The following is a 26,674-nucleotide window of genomic DNA, read 5'->3' as shown; positions in this document are numbered from 1 at the left end:
CTTCACATGCTGCAAGATCCCTGATAAACAGCCATCGGAGAACAATTTTTGTCTAATAACACATGGGTCCAGGAACTTATCACGGATCTCATACGTAGTGGTCATTTACCACACAGTATAAACAGGCTGTGAATGGATAGCCCAAAACTACTATCGGTATAAAAAGCCATTTTTTACCGTGCAGAATGGTGTGCAGAGCTCCACTATAGACAGCCTTTATGAGAAGGCAAGTATGCAGATTTATCAAGTACAGCTATTCCCAGCCACACGCATAGCCACACGCATAGCCACATAAATAGCCACAAAGGGGGTTATTCTAGTTCACTCTTTATGACAAAATCCTTCTTAGATGGAAAAAACCATGGGCCTTATTCTGATCGGTGCGGCCGGATCCGAATATGCGGCCAGGACCGTGCGTGCGAAACCCCGCCTTCCATACGGATCGCCAACTCCGTCCGTACGCGGTAAGAAGCTGGCCGAACGGACCGCACGTGTATTTTTCATGGAATACGCCTCCTCCATCTCAGGGAACCTCCCCCATCATTCGATGGTCGCAGACCATCGAATGCAGGACAGAGTGGTCCACCAGCTCCCGCAACCTCAGACCACACAGACATTTTTCTGTGCAAAAGCAGGGATCTGGGTGGGCAGCTGACATCCGGCGATGTCATATGTCCGCCCCCTACACGTGCGTCACAACTGCTTTACCATACGTACGCCCAGCATTTGCATGGGAACGCCCATGAAACGCGGGGCGTATGCATATGATAATGAGCCCAAATAGCCCTTCACGCCCCTCTCCACCCCCTGTTCGGAGTGTTCACATTTCATGCGGGATTTGGCCGTACGCCCCGCTCGCACATGCGCAGAGACGCCTCTGCACATGCGCAGACACAAAACATCGGCGGCACGAACGCACGCGGATATTACAGCACCAACCAGAATAAGGGCCCATGTGCACTGCAGGTGGGGCAATTGTAACTTGTGCAGATATAATTAGATTTGGGTGGGGTTTTACTTCAAAGCGAGATCTATATTGCAGTGTAAAAATAAAGCAGTCAGTATTTACCCTGCACAGAAGCAAAATAATTCACCCAAATCTAATTCTCTTTGCACGTTTTACATCTGACGTCAAGACAAAGGTCCGAGAGGAGGACCGAAACGTAGATCCCCTGCACCTCCTGCCATGCTGCCTGAAATAAAATCTTGTTGACTGAGTAACCAAGACTGGTAAGTGAAGCCAATTCATTTGAAATGTATATATTCCATATGGTTAGACAATAACCTATGGTAATGGACTGTCACCCCAGCACCTAACCATCATCCACAAGTGAGTGCCAGCCGTATGAAATATAAAATATATATATATATATATATATATATATATATATATATATATATATATATATATAATCCTTCGAGGTCCGGCACTGCCTCTATGTATATACGGATAAACCTGCCCGGGTGCTCGTCCACCTGTCAGCTTGTATAGCTGACGACATGCAGAACTCCCCAATAAAGAACGTCACTCCGGGTCTCTTTGTAATCAAAAGTGCGGTTTACTGATGCCCACGGCGCTTCGGGTCAAGCCCGGAGTATGTCCTGAAGACGGCTTGGCCCGAAACGCCGTAGGCATCAGTAAACCGCACTTTTGATTACAAAGAGACCCGGAGTGACGTTCTTTATTGGGGAGTTTTATATATATATATATATATATATATATATATATATATATATAAAGATCCAAAGGGAAGCAGCACTCAGGAGGCAGTTTCAAAAAATGTAAATCTGTATTGGAGCAACAAGCTTTCGGGGTGTGACCCCCTTCGTCAGGTACATACAGCAAAAACCTGAAGAAGGGGGTCACACCCCGAAAGCTTGTTGCTCCAATACAGATTTACATTTTTTGAAACTGCCTCCTGAGTGCTGCTTCCCTTTGGATCTTTGCATGATTTATTATCCAGGCACCGGGGCTCATTATCTGTGAGATCTTTAAAGGAGTGCCGGGCGATTTGGATATATATATATATATATATATATATATATATATATATATATATAATAAAATTTCTAGGACAAATACTAAATCCAGATTTTATCCGGCATTAAAATGCCAGGTTATTTTCCCGGGAAAAGGACCTGTGTAGAAAGGAAGTTTACTGGGTTGGAATGCTTGACCCGATAATTGGCTTGGCAGGGAGAACAGTCCTGTTACATTGACATTCTTGGCCAGATTCCTGGCAAACCACTCGTGCCTCTAGGGGGGAAGGGGCAGGCCGCGGTGGACGAAGGACTGCTACTCGGAGGATGGAGCCGCAGCGTGGGGAAGCAAGGCAGGGCAGAGAGACGGGAGCCGCAGCAGTGGAGCACGGACCCGGGCCTAAAAGCAAGTTACAGTACTATGTATTGGGTGTTATACTGGGGGTGGGGGATCTGCCTGTGGTGTCCTGGTATAATTATACAGGGGGAGCTGCCTGTAGTGTCCTGCCAGGACACCACAGGCTGCTCCCCCTGTATAATTATACCAGAACAGTCTTGATGTAATTATACAGGGGGAGCTGCCTGTAGTGTCCTGGTATAAATAAACAGGGGGAGCAGCCTGTGGTGTCCTGCCAGGACACCACAGGCTGCTCCCCCTGTATAATTATACCAGAAAAGTCTTGATGTAATTATACAGGGGGAGCTGCATGTAGTGTCCTGGTATAATTATACAGGGGGAGCAGCCTGTGGTGAAAGGTATAATTATACAGGGGGAGCAGCCTGTGGTGTAAGGTATAATTATACAGGGGGAGCAGCCTGTGGTGTCTTGCCAGGACACCACAGGTTGCTCCCCCTGTATAATTATACCAGGACAGTCTTGGTATAATTATAAAGGGGAGCAGCCTGTGGTGTCCTGGTATAATTATACAGAGGGAGCAGCCTGTGGTGTCCTGATCTTTGAATATAGGGGAGCAGCCTGTGGTGTCTTCTTGTTATTATGCGGGGGAGCAGCCTGTGGTGTAAGGTATAATTATACAGGGGGAGCAGCCTATGATGTTCTGGTATGATTATACAGAGGGAGCAGCCTGTGGTGTCCTATTCTGTTATTTTAATACTGGGGGGCAGCCTGTGGTGTTCTGATATTATACAGGGCAGCAGGCTGTGGTGTCCTGTTATTATACAGGGGGAGCAGCCTGTGGTGTCCTGTTATTATACAGGGGGAGCAGCCTGTGGTATCGTTATTATGTTTTTTTTTTTATTAATACATATTTTTTTACCGAAAAGCCGCCATTTAATGATGCGTTGTTACTTATGGGCCAGTGCTCTGGACTTGCCCCCCAGGCTAAAAGTTGCCAGCCAGCCCCTGCTTATTGTCCAGTGGTAGCACACCCCAGAAAAATGACTCATGATCTGTGTAGATAGACACCAATAAAGGGGTACTTTATAGGTGATTAGTATCTGTGCGATTGACAAACCCAGACCAATGTGTGTATATACTCTGTATGTGCATTTCCATGTGGCTCTGTACAATCCAGTAGTCCTGGCAGCAGATGTGAGATAGTTTGAGTATATGCCTTAAAACACCCTGTTCTTGGTGGTTTCCCACCTGTCCCCCTGTGTAACATAAGAGGGAAGAGAATAATGTGGGGTATACTGTAGATGTGATGTGCCGCATGACCATCACCAACTGCCGCCCGCATGCCACATTGCAATCCTCAGTGCACAGCAATATCACTGGCATTTCCTGGACAGCAGCTGATGTGGACGCAGGAGAAAAGGCCTCTCAGGTGAGAACAATTTGCAGGTGATTATTTTCTGACAGTGATTCTCCTAGTGAGTTATCAGTGAGTGGAGCTCAGCGCACAATTACATCTGTGCTTTTTCTTTCTCTTTTTCCCCCCTTTTTTTTTTTTTTTTTTTTATTTGATCACCTTCTGCCTCCGGCTACAATGAGCCGCCGAGAGTTATCCCAGCTGATTGGAAATGAAGGTCAGTAAAATGTTTGTTTAGTAAATTAAATCTTAGACCAATGTCTCATCTCTAGCAGTTGGCCATTGTAGTGGGAGGGATTATAGTAGTGGTGGCTGGCCAGTGTCCCTGTGTTACTGGCTGGCACCTCCCATGCTGTCAGTTACAGATCAGGAACCGCTAAGCATTGGGGCCTGCATCCATACACTCATACTGTTACAGCTCTGTTTTTCAGTTGTATAGTAATATAATATATAAATCATGTTACTGCTGGAAGTCTTATTGTACACCAGCAATATCTGATTCTCACATGTTACATATGGCTATTTGTTATATCTACAATATATGAAATATCGTTTTAGATGGACCCAGCCCGAACATCAGAGGGACATGGCTGAGGTCAGGACGCCGCAGACCATCCCGTGGGAGTCAGTCAGCAAGAAGATCTGGACCAACATCGGGAAGAGGAAGATCTGGACGAAGAGGAAGAGACCATCAGGCAGTTGCAGACAGAGTAGATCACCTCCTGCTGGACAGCATCATGCGGCTCGTCCTGTCCCATCTCCCCACCTACAGCAGGCGCACCATTGCAGACGGAGAGGAACCAGAGTACTGCTCCATCTGTATCTCTGACATTGGGGTAGGTACAGAAATGGCTGTATCGTACTGTCACCACACCTTCCATGTTCCCTGTCTGACAGAATGGCTGCAGGTCAACAACATCTGCCCTCTGTGCCGCATGAGACTCTTGAACCCGAATCATTTCTCCCACCTTTACTGACGGCTCCCCAGCAAAGCAGAACAACCAAACATAAGATCATGGTCTAAAGCGGTAAGTTCCTGTTTAATTTTAAAAGTTCAAAATATTTTACACTTTTAGAGTGTTTTTATTTTCAATTTACAGTTTTTGAATTTTTCAAACAATTAAAAGACTTGTCACTGATTCCTCCAGTTCCAACAATTGTTGTTACATGTTTACAGTGTTTTTCTCTTTTAATTATCTGTTTTGAAACTGGAGGGAATTGACGTGAACAAGATGGGGATTAGGGCTACTGGCGACACCCCAAAAAAAAAAAACGACATTGAGCAGCCACCTCATGGGTGTGTTGGAAGAGCTGCTAAGCTGCTAATTATTTTTAAAGTGTTGACAATTAAATCCAACTCATTGATAATTTAATAATTTGAACATTTAAACTCTGGTAAACTTCAGCTATTAATTAGTAAACCTGCCCCTTTTCATCGCCAATATGTCTCCAAGTCATTATTTAACACTTATTATTGTTTACATATGTATAAATGTGGGCTAACATTAGCTGATTCAGTATAACATAATATTTTTATCATGATTTATAGAGCTCCAAAATATTACATGATATTGTGGGTCAGTGTCACGGGTCTTGCGATACATCTTGAAATTAACACCACATGATCTTCAGAAAAACAGTGTAGGCTGAATTTCCCAAATTCTGCAATTACTGTCCAGGGTTTAAGGATGTCCATGTGAGAGAACAGAATTACATCAGTCAACTGAATATAAACAACTGGACTCAAGCCAGGATATCCTTAAAACATGGACTGTAAAGGTGCCCATAGGCAGCGGCGGATTGGCATGCTGGAGACCGGGTCAGATTCCGGTGGGCTGGCCCTAATGCCCTGCAGAAACGGCCGCTCACCCTACTTGGAGGGCCGCAGAGTGGGGACCGCAGCTACGTGTCTGCCTCTGAGATCCCCTGCAGACAGCGCTGGGGATTTCCATTAAAATGTGTCTCGTGTACGGTGGCTAGGGCCGTCGCTACCCGCACAGCAAGGTATGTGGTGCTGGTGCAGGGACGCGCAGGCCTGGAGAGCCACTCCCTGCATCCTCTGACAGCACTGCTGCTGCCCGTGTGACAGGCGCTGCAGCAGCGCAGACTGGCAGCCAGTAGCGCACGGGGTATGAGAATACCCTGCTGTGCGCTACTGGCTGCCAGTCTGCGCTGCCGCGGCGCCTGTCACACAGGCAGCAGCGGCACTGTCAGAGGTCTCTACTTATCACCCTGTCTCAACTGTGAGGTACTGACATACATGCAAGACCATCGCCCGGCCCTCCCCTCTCCCACGTCTCCTTTTCCGTCATTTCCTCCCCTCTCTTGACTCACATGGTGCACAGTCACTGGAGACTGGACTGGAGGAGCCCAGCTGATGCGACGAGTGGAGCAGCTGAATAGCATGCACAAAAGAGACTCTGGTAAAAACGACTTTTTGGGGGGGTCCTGGTGGTGATTTCTGCGGAGAGTGCCACAGATTAGTGTAGTGGGGGGAAGACGACGACACTAACAGAGTGTGCTAAGGGAATGTCAGCTTATTTTGCTGGGGGTCACAGAGTAATGTGCGCTGGAAGGGATGGGTGGTGTATGATTATGTGCATTGGCTGTGGGTGTTTATAATTATTTGCACTGAGAAGGGAGGGAATGGTGTATAATTATTTGCGCTGGGGGGATGGCATATAATTATGTGTGCTGCAAGGAATGGCCTATAATTATGTGCGCTGAGAGGGGGGATGGTGTATAATTATGTGTGCTGGCAAGGGGGGTATATTGTGTTCTGGGAGTGGGGTTAATGGCGTATAATTTTGGCGCAAAATTTCTGGACACCTTCGCCATTCTGCCACTGCCTTCCGAAGGCTGGAGCGGCAGCAAAAACTCCACAACCTGCCCTGCCATCACCTCAAACAAGAGGTGGTGACGCGCTGGAACTTCACCCTCTATATGCTGCAGAGGATGGAGGAGCAGCAAAAGGCCATTCAAGCCTACACGGCCACCTACGACATAGGCAGATGAGCCGGGATGCACCTGATTCAAGTGCTGTGGAGACTGATTTCAGTGTTGTGTAAGGTTCTCCAGCAGTTTGAACTTGCCACACATGAAGTCAGCTCCAACACTGACAGCTTTAGTCAAGTTATTCCCCTGATCAGGCTGTTGCAGAAGCAGCTGGAGAAAGTGAAGGAGGAGCTAAAGCATTGCAATTCTGCAAAGCATGTAGCTCCTATGGATGAAGCCCTCCATACGCTTTGTCAGGATATGAGGGTGGTCTGTTAGAGGAATACATTCTGGCCACTGTGCTCGATCCTCGGTTTAAAGAGTATGTTGTGTCTCTGTTTCCGGCAGTCTCAAGTCTACAAAGGTGCAAAGACCTGCTGGTCAGGAGATTGTCATCTGAAGCGGACCATGACACGGCAAGAGCTCCTCCCTCATTTCTCCCACACCTGTGGTTGCGAGGAAACAGCTGAAATTTCCAACACAACCCGCTGGCGGGGATGCCGGGCAGGCAGGAGCAAGTTTGGACATCTGGTCCGGACTAAAGGACCTGCCAATGATTGCTGACATGTCTACTGTCGCTGCATTGGATGCTGTCACCATTGAAAAAATGGTGGAGGATTACTTTGGTGACAGCATCCAAGTAGACATGTCAAGCAGTCCATACCTCTACTGGCAGGAAAAAAAGGCAGTTTGGAGGTCCTTGTACAAACTGGCTCTATTATATCTGAGTTGTCCCCCCTCCAGTGTGTACTCTGAAAGAGTTTTTAGTGCAGTAGGGAACCTGGTCAGTGAGCGGTGTAGAAGGTTGCTTCCGATTAACATCCTTTTTTCGCTGCCGCCGGGGACCCTGACCCTCACAAAGGGAGCAAGATACAGTGCCTTGTGCCCAGCAGTACCGCCAGTGACCTTCAAGGCTTACCCGGCCGCTGGACGGGGGACGACGCTGCCCGCGGCCTGTACAACAGCAGGGATCCAGACGCCGTTGGTCCTTTCCCCTTCACCGCCGGGATACTGCCACGGCGCTGCCTGCCCGGGTGCTACAGCGGGTGAGAGGGGCTGGCGCCGGCTGCTCCCTGTTATTGGAGCGGAGAGAGCAGGGAGTGCTCCCATCTGGGTAGCGCTGCTGCGGACCGCGCAGGGGGAGCGGGCGCCATCTTGCCCGCGTGGAGGTCGGGTTGGGGCGCTTTAATACATCTGTAGTGTCTCTCCTGTGCCTGGCTGTTACAAATCCTGGACACTGCTGGTGGTCAACGCTATGGACCATATGTGAGTGCATTAACTCCTGATATTATAGTGGGGGTCAGTTGTGGACACGGTCGGTATACACTCTATTGACTGCCTGCCTGGGGTGCCCGGGATCATTATACTGGTTCCTTTAAGACCCATATCTATATACTGTTTCCCTTGAAAGATCCTGCTATCGCTGTAGAAGGAAAGGGGCGGCTTTCTGCTGATATTTGCCTATAACCCTGGGACGTGCTTGCCTCCATATATCACTGCAGAGATAACTTGTGGCTGTGGGACTGCTTTCACATCTCTGTCCCCTCCTGGTTTTCGGCTTAAGATGGAAGCCTCATTGAAGCATATCCTGCAGGTCATTACCTCCGTTACAGACAGGCTTCTCAATAGGCTTACTGGCTTACAGAGAGAAAATACGTGTCCCCCCTGTGTCAATGTTACACCTGATACACCTGCTGAAGCATGTGCAAATGTTGTGTACACATGGAATGCCCCTACAACCTATGAGGTCTATACACCACTATACTGTCAGGACAACTACTTGCATGGCCCTGTAAATATGTCTAAAATCCTGTCTTGCCATCTTATACACCCTGCGGCACGCTCAAAATTGCTTCATGTATATGAAACACATGCCAACCATAATTGGAACGGATTGTACTTCTACTTTGAATCTTCCCCTGCTTTTCCCTTTGATGCTGGAGGAAACCCTGGTCTGTCATTAGTTCCCTGCACTGGGCCGGAGAGATGGCCGGACTAACGTACCGCACTATATTGCAATCTGGGACGTTTTTTTTTTTCTTGGCTATGCTTGGACTTTTGTCTATTGGAACACTGCTTTGTTTATTTCTACATAGGTGGTAGAGTATTTTTGTAAACGAGACCTCATGTTAGCTTCTATATATACACGTTACTAAGGGCATTATCTTATATGCATATTCTCAGGCTGGGGAACTGGGTAAAAATTATGTTTGCCTCAAGAGCCATGGGTTTGCAGCCCTCGGGTCATCTCTACGTCTATCCTGTACTTTTATATGGGGGGGGGGGGGGGGGCATTTTTACTCTTATTCTTATAGTTTTAATCTGGCAAATCTACACTGTTGATATTTAAGGGGAAAGCTAGATTTTGACTTGATCTTTTTGTGGTCTAAGATTAAGCCCCAAACATATACATATATCTGGTAAAATATCCTGTCATTATTTGGGGGTGGGTGGGGGGGGGGGGAATGGGAATAGCTAGGTAGCATAAGTTAGCATAGTTAGATGGGGGGGCATAGTTCAGGGATCCAAGTACACCTTAGTTGGGGTTGGGTAGTACAGGGTGGGGGGTTATAAGGGAGGTTTGTTTTGGTCATTTGGGGGGGGGGGAGGTTTATTTTGACTTACTATATTAATATTGGGTAGAACTATTTAGCTGTCATAGTCATTGTTGGCATATAAATATAATACTACAAATCACGTAAGTGGATGGTGATTATGCTCCTTGTACGTGAACATTTCTTTATTTTCTCTGAGATGCTCTTACTAACTTTACCCGAGTAGGCGCCCTCGGGTATCTACATATCCTGCACTATGCTAGAGAAATAGAATGTTTAGAACACACTGCCTTAATTTTCCTTTTATAATTGCCATCACGATGTATACGTTGTCTATGCCTAACTATGCCGATTCGACTGTTATGTTACCACTTATGACATATATATGCGGGTAGGGGAGGGGCGTGTTGTTTGTTATGCAAAAAAAGTGAATAAAAAATATTGAATTTAAAAAAAAAGAAGGTTGCTTCCACAAAATGTGGAGAAGATGATGTTCATCGAAATTAATTATCAATTCTTGAATGAAGACCAGCAATTGGCGCCAGAGACTACAGTGGGACCTGTAATTGTGGAGTCTAGCAGGGATGAATTGATAATCTGTGAGGATGAGTAAGTACACACTGAAGAGGGTGAGGAATCAAAGGATGAGGACGACATCTCTGGAATTGAGAAAGCCACCCTGGAGTGGAGAAATGAGTTTTCCTAAGGAGTCTGGTCAAACTGACACCCGGCCGCCCGCATATTTATTGCCACAAGGGACCCGACTGGTGCGTTCACATCTGCGCAGCCGGCGCTGTGGCAGAGCTTCCGACAGCGCTTCTGCACAATGTGAGTCCGGCAGGAGAAGCGGTGCTAGCTGTTACATCTCAGCTGGGTTGACAGATATCAGAGCCGGGTGACCTCCATGTGGATAGGAGGAGAACGGCACAGCCTACGACACAGACTGCACTAAATTGGTGAGCCGTGTGAGCTCACAGATGCAGGCACTCCTTTCCATTTACAAATACACGGACACCTGCTGCCTGGACTAATTACCTATGTGGAATCTTGAGAGGTAATACACATTCTTATTTGGAGCTAAATATTCGTATTGGTCCATTGAGCAGACTACACTGGATGCTGGATAGATTGCGATTATTGCACTTTACAGCTGAGTCTTGGTCCTACTAATTGAGCAAGAACTATTCAGCCATTGCCGTATATTGTGATACTTACCAAAACGGACTAAAACTGCTAATCCAGCTATTGGTTTATCGATCAAATAAGAGTTATTAAGCCCATATGTGCATATATGAACCTTTTATAATTATAAAACATTTTTTAGTGTCATTTTATGTTATTTTGTGTTTTTAGATTTAATAAATGTTATTAAATATTTGTGTGTACCGTTGAGCGCCCCACGCTGTTTTCTTTCTTGTGGTACTTTTTGGAGGTTGACAGTCCTCCAGCATAGTGGCTGCAGGGCTACACTACACACTGCGAGACTCCCTAGCGATTTAGACAACTGTTTCTCTTTACTGCCCATAGCAACCAACAAGATTCTATCTATTGTCTTCTAGATTCTAAAAGCTGCTAAATTAGTAAGAAGGAGACTCTGATTGGTTATTATATGCAACATCACATCCTCAATAGAACTTCCATCTTAGTAAATGTACCCTTTACCCTCCTATAGCCTATCCTTAACCTCCCATCTCATAGCCCAATCCTACCCATCTAGTCCTTGCAGAATATTAACATTTTCACATGTCTACATTTCAGATGCTACTAAGACGCATGTGACCAGGTGGCTCACTCATCACGTGCTGCATGGCGTGTTGAGGCTGGATGTATGAGGACACATCTGTATATTGCATTTCACTACTGTTTTAAGAGGCATACACACGTAGAGATGTATGCTAAGCAATTTTGCTAAGCTATTTAGGGTAGGCGATTTTCTGGTGTACAGATCGCCCATGGGGAGCACATACAAATGCAGAGATTTGTGCTGACATTAGTTGGGGGAGTGGTAACTCCACTTGAATAAATACAAGAAAAGATACCGACAAATTCTTGGTGCCAACAGAGATTTTTTTCACGTTTATTAATTTTCTCACCCAAAATAAAGGAACAGAAAAACCACAATAGTGTAATACAGTTTTTGCAATTATGCATATATTTTCATTTGGAGGAATTTTGAAGTAGATGAGACTCATACCCTATAAGGTGGTCTACTGTTTAAGGTAGACACAATTCACTAGGGAGCAGTAACGTCACCATCAAGTCACCAATGCTTCCAATTCCAATTGTAGTATATGAAAGAAAATGAAGCTGGTATAGTGTAATACCGCTTTTTTATTCACAACAAACAATTCAACATAAAAACAAGAGTGTATCACAGCAGACTCTCACCGAGTAAAATTGTCCACAAAGCATTTGTAGACAAATCAGGCACTTGGTTTTATATCACAGGCATCCCTGGAGTCTTTGTCCCAGCAAAGTCCAGTGTTGTCCACCCTTCTCTCCACGGCCAAAGAGTTTCAAAACCAAAAAGGTTTCTTATTCAAGGCATGTGGAGAGGCGGACCTACTTCCTATATTCATACCCCAAGTGGGGAAATCCTATTTCCAGACATGGAGGGTGACATTTAATAAGATGCGCTTTTTGGGGGTTTTTTTTGCGATTTTTAGGCAACAAAATGGGGTTATTGCACTTTTTGCCGAAATCGCGTACTTAATCGGGTGCGCTAAATCCCGTAATTCGCACATTTTGTGTGATAACTCGCACTTTCTCACTTGCCGGTTTCAATTCACATTTTTATCGCATCCAGATGTTTTCCCATACAAAAGTATACATATTGCTTATTTTATGGAATGCGCAAACGGAATTCGCATTTCAAAAGTGTCTAAAAATCCCCACTGGTGCAGACCAGGTGCTGATGGGCGAATTGACCAAAAAGCAACTTTAGTCAAGTGCAGAAATGGTTAATTTTCTCACAGGTGTCCTCATTTTTAATCATAAACTCCCCTACATTTACCCCAACATCATTAAGGACACCTGTGAGGGTTTGAGAGATGGAGATTGTGCAGAGTGGTGTGGAGCTGGCTGTTTGTGACTTTCATCATTTGGAGAAGCTGTGCAGAAGGAGGGAGCAAGCTGCGCGCCAGATCCAGGTACCCCGAGAACTGCGTGCTTCACATAGGTATCGTGCTAGGCTGTACCTGAACTCCCTCTCTGATCAACAGGTTGTGGGGATGTTTTGGCTGAACCGCAATAACCTTTTGAACTTATATGAGCAGGTGAGAGATGATTTGGACCCTTATGGGGGTGCCAACTATGCAAGGGTGCCAACTATGCAGTGTCTGGGCTGCAGAAATGAATGTGTGCCCTCTACTTCTTGGCCACAGTCTCCACTCAGTCTGTGACCTCATGGTCATTGGGGGTCTCACAAGCCACTTTCTCTAAGCATTTCACTCAAGTGTTACTTGCTTTCAAGAAGTTGTGGTGCACATATATCAGATTCCCACGTTGTGAGTCCGAGTGGCAGGACCTTAAGGTGGCTTTCTATAGGCTCTCAGCATTCCCAAATGTGGTGGGAGCCATAGATTGAAGCCACATTGGGCTTCGGCCACCGCACGTGAGGACACATATACGTCAATCGGCATGGGTGTCACTCTCTGAACGTGCAGGTGGTATGTGATGCCAACCTAAAAATACTCAGTGTGGTTGCAGGCTACCCAGGGAACTGCCATGATGCCTATATTCTGTGTCACTCAGCCCTCTGGGACCAATTCCAGGACCACCCCAATGCCGGAGGGCTGGCTATTTTGGTATATTTTTACGATGCTGTATAGCAATTATAAAAATTACATACCAAATTAGTTCAACACCCTCACTGCACATTACCATAGTAGGTTACACCATTTCAGTTTTATTATAAAAACATTAGGATTGAAAAAACCACAGACACATTTTACAGTAAAGGAACGTCTTTACTAATGCAAAAAAATGATTTTAGGTCCTATTACTGGACCATACATTTTCACAAAAATATTCTTCATGATAAAACTGTAAAGAACAAAAATAGATACGTGCAACTTGTACAATCACTTTTTAGGTACCTGTGTACGCGCACATCCCCCCTTTGCCCCTGACCCCAGCTCACCCCTGGTTCGCACACTCCTACGTGGTGGTGAAGTGGGTGAGCCGCTCAGTGGTGTACTTGACACACTACTAATAGTGGATGTAGCTGTACCTAGTGCATTTAATTCTTGAATTCAATTGTGCCTGCATGGCAATCAAGGCATTAGTCTGTGCTGATATAGCTTGTGTTTGCCCATGTACCCTTTCAGTTAGGTTGGCTATATTATTGTTTTGTACCCGTAGGCAGAGCCGGATTAACAATGGGCCTGATGGAGCTATAGCTCCAGGCCCACTCTCCAAATAGGCCCATTTTGTAGCTGAGGGTCAGGGCTTTCCAAAGAGACCAGCCCCGCGTCGCTAGCCCCCTGGGAACCTGAGATACCGCCAGGAAAACCTGGAACGTTTTCCCCATAAGATAACATGGGACCCGCTAATTCCGACCTCCACCCAGTTCCAACGGCTGCCAGTTCCCCCTACAGCACCACAGAAACTTGAGGTTGATCTCAGTCGAACCAAAATCGCTGGGCCTTCAATCTGATACCTGGTCCATATGGGTTCATTGGTTCTAGAGATATTGCAGGTAAAACTATTTGTTTTATTTGTTTATTTGTTTATTTCTGAAATGTAATTTCATGGCTGTTCATGTTGTTTGAGGGCAGATTTCTCTGGAACCAAACGGCCCAGTTTCACGGGATCAAAATCATTCGAAGGCTACATGTAAATGGGTCAGTTGGTTTCGAAGATATAGCTGGTTGTTTGAAGGGGGCGGGGTGGTTTTCTCTCCCCCTCACACCAGAAAATGCAGGGACTAGGCTTGTGTAAAAGGGGCCAGTCCGAGAATGTCCCTGCATGATCCTGGGACCATATTCGCTGCATTTTCTGGTATGAAAGGGGTATTATTTCAAATAGCCGGGACCTGCAGTGCTCTGAATACAGCCGGGCAGCCCCCTGCTCTCTGCCCGGCTGTTAATGGCTGTCATTTCTGCCCGGCGGAGACTGTCCCCCAGTTTCCGCGAGCATGAATTTCCCCTTGGCAATGAGCATGTAATCCCACATGGCAATGAGCATGGAACCCCTGGCAATGAACATGGAACCCCTGGCAATGAACATGTAGGTAAGCAACACTTATGTAGCATCATTTTGAATAGGCATTATGGTGTTTGGCATAATACGTAATGGAGATTATGGTGTGAAGGTTAACATGTAATGAACATTATGGTGTAAATTTTTAATGTGCACCTTTGGCGCGCAATGCCCTTATTTATGAAGCATATTGTGCATTATTGCTCAACTGTTTGGTATAGTGCAGGCATGTCCAAACTATGGCCCTCCAGCTGTGAAACTACAAGTCCCATCATGCATTGCCACAGTTTTGCAATTAGGGAATGCTAAAACTATGTCAAGGCATGCTGGGACGTGTAGTTTCACAACAGCTGGAGGGCCACTGTTTGGACATGCCTGGTATAGTGTGTATTTTGGCTCAATCCATGTGGCAAAATGTGACTGTTGCCTTAATCTGTGTGGCACAACGTGAATTTTGACTCCATCTGTGTGCCATAGTGTGAATCGGTGTGAATTTTGTCTCATTCCATGTGGCATAATGTGTAAGAGGCAAGTACAGTATAAGGGGGTTACTATTGTGTTGCATGATTTGTATAAGGGGTATATGGTGTGGTAAACTTAGGTTACCACATAAAAGGTGCTGACATACTGTCTACCAAGTTTCGGTTTTCAGTATTTTTTTATAACTGGAGTGCCGTCTCACCCCGCAAGTATCTTAGGACATCGGCGTCCTGCGGGTGTACCTTTGGAGTGCACCCGCCAATATATCTCCCTGCATTTTTCTTATGCCAGCCCCCTGCATTTTCCAGGTATATATAATTAGTTGAAAGTATTTACACAAATAGAGACACACCCATGAGCAGACCACCCAAACAGAACACTGGTCACATCCCCCACATTATTAGATGCTGGCCGCAACCTCTATTATTGCGCATAATAGGCCCTTGATCATTTTCAGCTCCAGGCCCATTTAGACCTTAATCTGGCTCTTAATATAGTTATGGTTTAAACATAAAAAAAAAAAAAACATCATTAATTTCAGGATAATGGGCTCCCAACAAGAGTTAATGTGTGTTTGCGGTAAGTAATAAGGAATTTGAGCTCCACTGTAGTCAAACAATCTCTGTAAAAAATAAATATAAAATACACCAATATTGTTTCCAAAATTATTTCCAGACCTGTTTTAACTTTAGTTTATAATTTTGGGGTGTAAAGCTAGAACGACATGGCCTCACGGTGAGGTTTAATTGGCGCCTTATTTGCTCAGAGCATGCACAGTGTGATAAATGTCCTCATGTGCAACTCCAAACCACCACTGAATGACTATACAGTAAAATGCAGAATAATATGTGTATGCTATAAAGATATACGTTAATGAATAAACAGATAAATAAATCATGCTATAACTAACCTGTACAGCAATAGGATCCGATGGGTCCACGGCCACAGCCAGGCTGGATGCAGTGTCAATAACCAGGTAACTGTAGTTATCAGACAACACAGGGATAGGCACCACTTTAACCCCTTAAAGACAAAGCAGATTGAAAAGTGTTGGTAACAGAGGTCATATACCAGTGATTTTCAACCCCTCTCAACTCGTGCACACCAAACAAGAATTTTAAATTGCCAAGGCACACTATCAGACCCCCACAGGGAAAAACACATTGGCCCCCATATGGAAAAATACAATCACAGGGATCCCCACAGCTAACATAAATAAGAATACATTGCCACTCACATGAGAACATAAAACCAGTGAACAGTTGAACTGGTGGTGGTGGCTGTAAACTGGTGTGGACATCTCTAGATCTGGTGGCACACTAGTTGAAAAACACTGTCATATACAGTCTACAGATCTGTCCTCATACATATAGCCTCAATGGGCCAGCAGCATAAAATGCCCAGTGTAACTAAGATGCCCATACACCTAGGGCAGGTGCTTCCATTAGGCAGCTGCCTATGGGCGCCGGACCTGAGGGGTGATCCGCTGTCACTGCCTGGTTTAAAAAAAAGACAGTGTCGGCTGCAGGCTGGGGAGGAGGATAAAGGAGGACATGCTCTACGAGAAGCAGCTGCCCAACCTGAGAGAAAGAGCGAGTGTGAGAGAGAGAGAGAGACCCGGCGCTGGGTAGAAAATGCACTGGGGAAAAATGTGCAGACCCTGCGCCCAGGAATTGAAGGGCAAGACCCAGCACCGGGGAAAGAGTGGAGGATACCCAGCGCCGGGAAGAAAAAGGAGATCCCGCCCCCTAGTGCAGACATAGGAGACTGGGCCCTGAGGCAAGAAAAATAAACCCGCATGCAGGAGGAGACTTTGCCGGGAGAGAGAGGAGGATAGCTGGTACCCTGGAGGAGATGCGGCCCTGGGGAGAGAGTGCACCACCGATGAGAGGAGGTACACACATATCGACAGGATACCTGCTCTCGCCCTTTCCATCTCCTCCACCCAAGCCTCTTTCTTCTCCCCCTCCTCTTCCTTCACCTCTCCCCACTCGACTCCTCCTCCTACGCTCTCCTCTCCCTATCCTCTACCTCTGCTCGCTCTCCTCCTTCTCTTCTGCACCCTTCCCTCTATCTCTCCCTCCTTCTTCTCTATTCCTCTGCCCCTCTTTCACCTCTCTCTCCTCCCCACACTTCTCCCCTCTCTCTCTGACAGTCCCTACATAATGCTGTCTCTCTCGCTCCCGGTCTGTGCTGAAAATGCATCAGTGCTATGGAACTTCAGCACACAAGAAGGCTGTGCTGATTAATTTGATATAGGACACTTGTATAATTGTGCGTGACAGCCACATTTTTGTCCAAAACAAGTTCTGTGCTGCTCATTATAGACTGCTACATTGTAGCATTTGTGTACAGATTCAGAGACCCAGGCCCTTATTCTGGACTCACGAGGCTACAAATTTCACATTCTTGCAAATCCACCAAGGGCTGCCCATCTGCCCCCCGAACCCCCACAGGCATGCAAATGGATGATTTGCATAATCATTCATTCGCAGCATTGGGTGCTGGGGAGAAATCATTCGATAGTCTGCGATCATTGAATAATTTCTTCAGTGCTCGTATATCTGAGACACCTCTATGGTGTCTCCGACCTGCGGTCACCCTGTGCGAGGGAAGGGCAGGCACCTGACATCTGCTGACGTCAGCTGCCCGTCCCCTGCACCAGTGTCACTGTGCAATTAGCGTGTGAACGACCAGCGTTCTCATGGGATCTCCCATGACACGCTGGGCATTCCCATATGCAAATTGCCCGGCCCGCTCCCCTCCACCAGGACTTCTGTGTGCGAGCGCTGCACATACACATAAAAACCTATGGGAACGCGCGGGGGACCGATTGAATCAGAATAACCCCCTCAGTCACAGATATATACAAGCTAATCACGACAGTCTCCTTGCATGTCTCAAGCCCAATACAAACCAGCCGACAAACGATGTAATGCATACACACTGAATGATTTCAGTTACCGATGAGGTCACTGGGTTCCGAGCTGTGCATGCACTCTCTGATGATATAGTCAGAATAAGGAGCTAAGGACAATAGGGAGGGGGGCCGTTAATAATGCGCAGGAGCAAACATTGTTAACTTCATTGCGCATACACACTTAGCTTTCCTTTTAAAATAAATCTCAGGGATGCCCTTACAGCAAAAATACAAGCAAAAAGATACCCAATGCTATAACATTCTCATGAAGCCTGGTGTACCAAGAGGGGCTGTGTGGTGTGACTGCATCAATACATACATACATACATACATACACACTAGCGAAGCCCGCTCGAAGCAAAAGCTTCGAAAGCTAGTCATAATTGCCTCTGTGTTTCTGTATATGTGAAAGAGAAAGATGTAGTTTCATTTGCTGCCAGAAGATGGCAGTGTTTCAGTTACACACAAACACATATACATACATATAAATACACACACTCTTCTATTGATAGACCAGTTCCGAGTCAAACACAATACAGCTCAGGTGGACAGAAAACAAAAAATTCCAGAACTTGTTTACTCTGCTCATAGTTCTGATTTCCCACCTACCAGAAATGTCCAGCCTATTATTCTAAGCATTTCAATGATTAGTCTAGTAATGAAACAATTGATTGTGCCATCTCCTCAAAGCTATTTAATGCTTTCCCCACATCAGCCTATTGGTTATCCAGTTCTTCACTCATGGACCTCCAAATTTTTTAAATAAATTTCCTTTTTTTATTCTGGTCAGCCACTGGTTTTCTGTTTGGACATGTTAGGCTTACATATTTGATTGGCATACATGTTGAAGAACTTGGCCTGTTTGAGAGAGGTCTCAGCCAATCAATGGCTTCCTATGCGTTTGTATGGACTTTTTTTTGGGAAGTGCTCTGGTGCTGCTCTAGCCACTCGCGCTGCCGCTGCAGCGTCTTCTCCTGTCCGGCTCCCTGGTACTCTGCGCCGGGCTCCCTGGTACTCTGTGCCGCCACCCCTGCTCCCGCTGATGGCAGCGGCTTCCTCCTCTGCCCGGCTCCCTGTGCCGGATCCCTCCGCCCGGCTCTGGTAGGTCCCCCGTTGTGGGGGAGAAAGGCTCCGGGCAGCACGTAAGATTTAGCAAATCTTATGTGCAGCCCGTCCGACCTCCCGACTCCGATCCAATGCGCCACGGGGCCGCGCATCGGGTCGGAGGGGATGTCTCCATATGCGATTTGGGAAGATTTCACGGCCCGATTCATCCGAATTGGGCAAAATTGTGGCCAAATCGCATAACGTATGGGGGCCTTAAGCTTCAAATGTGATAAAATCTGTCATTTTTCACACACAGTCTGTGACGTGGCAGGTAGGAGCTGATTGGCTGGCTCCATTTTATCACTTTTGAATCTTAGTGCATCTGGCCCTTTGTCTTTAAAATATTTCATCTGAAAACCGTATTTACATGATATTGTGCACAGAGTCTGTGTGTGTGTAGCAGGAACCATGCAGCTGATACATTTGAGAATACCAGATATTACTAGGACTAGTAAGCTGGCTCAAAGCAAAAGCTTCGAAAGCTAGTCTGCTACCTTCTGTGTTAGTGCATGTGTGAGAGAGGTGTCGTTTCACACTCTGCCAGCAGATGGTAGTGTGCTGGAGACTAGACACTAGACATTATATAGATATATATGATAAATGGAGTAAGGTGTGTCACACATTGGGCGAAATGTAATAGGGTGTGATTTTTTAGACATGTGCGATTTTTGGTCAAAAACGGCCGAAATCGCACATTTTCCGAAAATCGCACATTTAATAGGTTGAAAATCGCGGTAAAAAATCGCACTTTTTACCGCGAAATCGCACTTTTAGAAGTGCGATTTTTAGTCACATTTCAATTCGCATCCAGATGTTTTCCCATTATAAAGTATACAACTCGCAAATGTAATAGGGTGCGATTTTTGGTCAATGTTACCAAAAATCGCAAAAAAAATAGACCAGGTTCTGACAGGCGAATTTGACAGAACCATGCACAGATCATTGAGATCTGTGCATGGTTCTGTTAATAAAAATGTGTAAAAGTGTTTTTATAAAAAAAAAAAACGGCGTGGGGTCCCCCCTCCTAAGCATAACCAGCCCCGGGCTCATTGAGCCGGACCTGGTTCCAAAAATACGGGGGGACAAAAAGCATAGGGGTCCCCCGTATTTCTGAAACCAGCCCCAGACTCTTGGACCGGTCCTGGTTCCAAAAATACGGGGGACAAAAAATCTGGGGGTCCCCCGTATTTTGAAACCAGCACCGGGCTCCAACAGCCCGCGGTGTCATGCCACAGCCGGGGGACACTTTTTATACAAGGTCCCCCGGCCAAAACATGAGCACCGTGGCTGGTCAGCCTTGGACGGGGTACCTGGAGGAGTGGGGACCCCCCCAATAAAGGGGTCCCCCCCCCCCAGGCTTCACCCGTCCAGGGCTGAAGCCCGGGGCTGTCACCGGCGTCCGTGGCCAGTGGACGCCGGCCTGATAGGGTTAAATCCATCATACATATCATTACATTGCTTTTTACCGGCGAACTACAAGTGCCAGCAGACCTCCCCCGCATGCTGGGACTTGGAGAACCACAAGTCCCAGCATGCGGGGCATTAATGGGCCCGCTGGGACTTGTAGTCCACCTGTAAAAAGAATGTTTATAAAAAACACACACACAGAGAAGTACAAGTTTATTACACACACACACCTCAATTTTACACCAGCGTTACTTACCATTCCTGGATCCAGCGCTGGTCTGGCTGCTTCACAGCCGGCTCCCCCCGCACTGACAGGCAGCGGGGAGAACCGGCTTTCTCCGTTGCCTGTCACCGGCTTTCTCCGTAGCTTCTGTAGCTCTGTCCGAGTGCTACAGAGGCTGAGAGCGCGATTGGCTGAGCTACAGTATGCGTCTCCATGGAGACGCATAGCTCAGCCAATCAGGACTGAGCTATGCGTCTCCATGGAGACGCATACTGTAGCTCAGCCAATCACGCTCTCAGCCTTTGTAGCACTCGGACAGAGCTACAGAAGCTACAGAGAAAGCCGGTGACAGGCAATGGAGAAAGCCGGTTCTCCCCGCTGCCTGTCAGTGCGGGGGGAGCCGGCTGTGAAGCAGCCAGACCAGCGCTGGATCCAGGAATGGTAAGTATGCTGGTGTAAAATTGAGGTGTGTGTGTGTAATAAACTTGTACTTCTCTGTGTGTGTGTTTTTTATAAACATTCTTTTTACAGGTGGACTACAAGTCCCAGCGGGCCCATTAATGCCCCGCATGCTGGGACTTGTGGTTCTCCAAGTCCCAGCATGCGGGGGAGGTCTGCTGGCACTTGTAGTTCGCCGGTAAAAAGCAATGTAATGATATGTATGATGGATTTAACCCTATCAGGCCGGCGTCCACTGGCCACGGACGCCGGTGACAGCCCCGGGCTTCAGCCCTGGACGGGTGAAGCCTGGGGGGGGGGACCCCTTTATTGGGGGGGTCCCCACTCCTCCAGGTACCCCGTCCAAGGCTGACCAGCCACGGTGCTCATGTTTTGGCCGGGGGACCTTGTATAAAAAGTGTCCCCCGGCTGTGGCATGACACCGCGGGCTGTTGGAGCCCGGTGCTGGTTTCAAAATACGGGGGACCCCCAGATTTTTTGTCCCCCGTATTTTTGGAACCAGGACCGGTCCAAGAGTCCGGGGCTGGTTTCAGAAATACGGGGGACCCCTATGCTTTTTGTGCCCCCGTATTTTTGGAACCAGGTCCGGCTCAATGAGCCCGGGGCTGGTTATGCTTAGGAGGGGGGACCCCACGCCGTTTTTTTTTAACTTTTTTTTTTTTGCACAAAATCGCATTTATAAAAATGCGCACATTTTCATGACTGAAAATGCGCACATTTTCATGACTAAAAATCGCGGCAAATCGCGGCAAATCGCATTTTTTGCCGCTAATTCGCATCTCATTACATATGCGAATTCGCGGCAAAAAATGCGATTTTTAAAGGTGCGATTTGGTGCGATTTTTTTTAGTCTAAAAATCGCACCCTATTACATTTCGCCCATTGTTTCTGACTCGAATATGATTTGTAACATATAAAAGGATGCAGACACTAAGGAGCGGATAATCAATTAACTGCATATCCCAGTGTCAGTACATTGGATAGTGGGCCTGATTCAGACCCAATTGGTCAGGACCAAATTCGGACCAGTTTCCAATGGTGCCGGTCTGGGCACAGACCCCCAGTGCGAAAACCTTTGGAGAGTATCACACTCGCCGAGGCGATTACAAGGGCAGGGGAGAGAAGGGGGCGGCCAGCTTTTAATGGATGCTGGGCGTTCCCCTAGGAACACAGGCATGTCGATGCCTGCGTGGGGTGGGTGACTGAAATCACATGATGTCAGCACCCGCCAAGCATTCAGCCATCTCCATCGGAAATGAAAGTCAGTCTAGACTATTATTAGTGAACAGATGAAAAATTATTCGATGGTGAGCAACCATTGAATGATTTTTCACTCGTGCTGCATGTGTAAGCGAGCACATTCCCTAGCAGGCAATGCTGGGATCCACGCATCGGGGGGGGGGGGGGGGGGGGGGGGGGGGTAGGGGTAGGGGTTCGGTTGGCTGGCTTTACCAGATCACTAGGGTGCAAACATACTCAGCATAATGAACAGGGCTGAATCAGGCCCAGTATGTGTTACAATGAAGAGGCAATGGTGCGCAAACAGGCAGTGTACATCATGTGGTAAGAAAAACATGCAGTAAAGGGGTAGGCGAAGAGGGTTACAGCTTAGCAGCAATATATCAGAGTACAGAATTATGGGTACAGATATTAATGTGGTGCCCATCCTGGTGTACTATGATACATTGCTAGTAGTAGTGTTCATTATAGCACCCTGTACTTTGTAAAATCTTTGCAGTTCCTCCTTCCTGCCTGGAGTGTCGCTCGCTGCTGTGGCATTTTTACGACAGTCTGGTTTGTATCTCAACTGAGATACAAACCAGACTGTGCGAGAAGTACCACAACAGAGAGCGACACCCCAGTTAGGAAAGCGGAACTGCAAGTATTTTACAAAGTGCAGGGTGCTAGAATGAACACTACTAGTAATATGTAACCATTTTCTCTTTACCACATAATACACCGCCTGTTTATGCACCATTGCACGACACCGTACCACATAGTATTTTTAAATAACAAAAAGTAGTGTTACCATTTTAAAAACTACAGGTGTGTGAAATTGCTCATTGACAGATCGTAATTAAAATGTATTAATACATATCAACTTAAGCTCACTTGTGATTGAGCCAGTCTGAAATTGTGTGAGCTGGTTTCGGGCACTTTTGATCTTTAGTAAACGGCTACAATTTTCAGTAGGCCAAGTTCACTATGCAAATGACACAACAGAAGGGGCATTTCGGCTGAACCTGGCTGTTTTGCTTTCTGTAATCGAGGAAGGTTTTCAAACAATCCAGCAAAAATCCCCAAAATTTACAATGCAAGGAGTCTGCTGCTCTGTACAAGACTGTACAGTTGAAGCTTTTGCAACACAAACATGACTTCACAGATTTTCTGCTTCCCGTTTGCAATATTAACTATTTATACTACCAAGAACAGCGAAGCTTGTGAAATTGTAAACTCTTTTGTTCTACTTATTTAACAAGTAGTAGTACATTTATTTAGAAGGCGCCACAAAGTGTCCGCAGCGCCGTACATAGCAAACAAAAAAACAAATTACAAGGTAACGTACAGGGTGTGTTGATAAAATACAGCATAAATAGGGGTATAGCTGACAGAACTAAAATCTGCATCAATTCTAAAGTAGGAGTCGAAATTGTCGAGGAGACTGAAGATGAAGTAGAGGAAGGGAAGAACAGGACAGGAGCACAGGTGAGGTAAAGAGGTAGGTTGAGTACGTGAGGAAGGAGGGCCCTACTCATAAGAGTTAACAGACTAAAAGGAGGTGGGTGGACCAACGAAAAACAATAGGATAAGTAGGAACGGATGGAGGGGTAGGTTAGGCAGGATAGGAGGAGGGAAAGAGGTTAGGAGGCTGTCCAAGAACAGAAGGTTGTCAAATCGCATGTGATGTGCTACAACATGGTGCGATTTGAACTAGATGCAATGCATTCTAGTAAAAAAAGTTCTGCATGCATGTACTTTTTGTACTTTGCGATAACGTATCGCAAGTCATATAAAAACACGGTGTGATTTGAACAACATGCAATGGATTCTGAACTAAAAATTCAAAACGCATGCGACCATCGAGCACCATTAATGTCAACATGTACATAAAGTGGTTGAAATTTAGACAGTCAAAATGTCAAGATTAAAAAAAAAATTGATAGGGTCATGCCGGCAGCAGGTGCCTATTCAATGCTGTCTTAACAGACCGCATTGAAGAGGCAGATCGGGCACGACTTTTAAAAGCTGTCGGGGCCCGTTTTGCTGAAATGTCGCGATCATGGCCAGGTCTCAACAAACCACTGCCGTTTACGTGGACACACACCCTTTTCGCTGATCGGCAGACAGGACATTGAATCCCGCCTGGCGATTTGCGGTCGAGCAATACGAAAAATGGGCCAGGGTCATGATTGCTGGGTGTAACGACAGTCGTGACCGGGAATTGAATACCCCCCAAAATGTAGTCATTAGAGAAGAAATGGACTGAGGTCAAACCATGGCAAGTCACCTCAATATTCACAAGAAAAATGATTATAAGAACACCTGGTGTAGAACTAGAGCTCCCAGGTCTTTCCCAGGATTGTCACGAGTAGTCATATTAGAATTTATTTAGTAGAATGCCTGTTGTAATTAGATTACAGTAATGCCATTGGTGGAATTTATTTTTAGATATCAGATATGTGAAAATCTGGCAATGTTGTAGATGTTAATGGCCTCATAGCACCCTAGTTTTATATAAGTGGGGCCAAGATCAGGAAAAGAAAGGGAAGGTGGGGTCCAATACAGGTCTAGGCACTTTAATGACTTTACATAAAACAGAAATCACACATACTACATACTGCTACCCACAGTGATCACATTATCACATGTACAGTAGTACATACTGTATATCCATTAGTCATTATACTATCATTTAGTGCTGCTCTGTAGACAGAGTACTGTACTTCCTAAGGCTGGGTTTTCGCTTGTGCCCTTGCAGACCTCCAGACTGTTCATCCATAACTGTTCTATCACTAGATCTGGTCTGACAGGGCAGAAAGGAGCTCTTGAGGAGCTGTCATGTGAAATTCACTGAAAATCTGCAAGTCTCATGTACTCTATAAGACTTGTGTTTATGTCTGATTGAAGGAACCAATGAGAATTAATCATGAGTTATGGGAAAAACTCCTAAGTTTCTAGACTCTGACCCAACAAAATACTAGAACTACATACAGTAACAGCCTTACCCCTTTATCAAATTTAGTCAGGAGACCGTGCACGCTGATCACTGGCATTAGACAGCAATTAGCCAGTAAAATCTATTTCTAAACACCACATGACACAGCCATATATTTGCTATACCAATTAATAAGCTTAGTAATTGGAAGGCTAATTAACTATATATCCTTTGTATTTGCCAAATCTGTAGGTTTGTTGAAGAAAGATTATAATGCCTTACCACTGAAGACAATGGCTTGAGTTGAAGAGTGTCCGTGAGGGAAGCGCTCTCGTGCCTTCTTCAGCTGTCTCTTGTAGAACAGATAACCAAGCTTCGTCCGGGTGTACAGGCTGTACCTAGAATAAAAAGCAGAACTAAGCCGGTGTACTGTGGACCTCATATTCAGGTGCGCAGTGTCTGAAATTACTGTGGTGCCCTCAGTCATGGAATACGTTCAGAAACAGGTCCTGCTCATTCATGTCACATGATTCTTTTGGTGTACATAGGAAACCTGTTTGAATTGAAATAGTTATCTAAATGTAATGGCCTCCAAGTTGTAAAAGGTGCAGGACTGCAAATGTGCAAATTTTTTTTTTTTAATTGGCCAATTATTTACAAAGGCAGAACCAGACAGTTTTGCCTTGTTAATGATTGTCGCTCTAAAACAAATGGGCAGACTTGCAGAAAAGGTGTGGTATAGCGCCCCAACAGTCAGGATTTTGACAGTAAGTATGCAGACAACGGAACACCAGCAGGGAGGGGAGCAAATCAAAGCCCCTTGTGCTCGCCATGCTGCGGGCTCGGAGGCTTATCACAGGTTCTATTCTCCCTCTACGGGGGTCGTGGAGCCCCACGAGGCAGAATAGCCCCTGTAAGTCGGGATCCTGACTGTCAACATTCAGTCGGGATTCTGATGTCAGTATACGGACCGCCGGAATCCCGACTGTTGGGTCATCCGGTACCCTGCAGAAAGTCCAAACTCAGAGGCCATACCATTTAGCCAAGTGTATTGGGCTATTATACTACAAACCAATTGCTTTTGGTAAAAACATTTGCTGCTGAATTATATGTGATGATTAAAATGAACTACACTCTAAAGTAGCTACTGTATAGGTGGCTATGAGGATGCAGTCACTTGAATACAAATAGATTGTCGAAAAGGGTAATCCATTCGCTCTCTGCAGTATCTCCATTAATAAAAGACGAAGCAGTGATTGCGCCTCTTGCTATAACGGTTTCATAAATAGACCCTTATAGGTTTATAGCATAGCGCCCGCCACGTTCCCGAGACTAATGTCACTATTTCACATGGCCATTTTGGCTGTGATTTTTGCAGTGGCTGGTGCACCCGATGCAGTACTCTGAACAGGTAAATTA

The 26,674-nt window shown here is 46.0% G+C and overlaps 1 protein-coding gene across 1 annotated transcript in view; it reads right to left on the bottom strand.

Annotated features, from left to right (window-relative positions):
* Positions 1-26,674, bottom strand: part of PNKD (PNKD metallo-beta-lactamase domain containing) — a 106,290-nt gene that overhangs the window by 22,836 nt on the left and 56,780 nt on the right. The window contains exons 2-3 of the mRNA XM_083153699.1: positions 25,538-25,653; positions 15,894-16,006 (exon numbers count right to left, since the gene is read on the bottom strand). Of these exons, the coding sequence (XP_083009825.1) occupies positions 15,894-16,006; positions 25,538-25,653 (229 nt within the window). The remainder of the gene's footprint in view (positions 1-15,893; positions 16,007-25,537; positions 25,654-26,674) is intronic.

The sequence above is a fragment of the Crinia signifera genome, chromosome 7 (assembly GCF_055691185.1).
Source record: "Crinia signifera chromosome 7, ASM5569118v1, whole genome shotgun sequence".
Taxonomy (NCBI): domain Eukaryota; kingdom Metazoa; phylum Chordata; class Amphibia; order Anura; family Myobatrachidae; genus Crinia; species Crinia signifera.
This window is presented reverse-complemented; position numbering and strand designations above follow the sequence as displayed.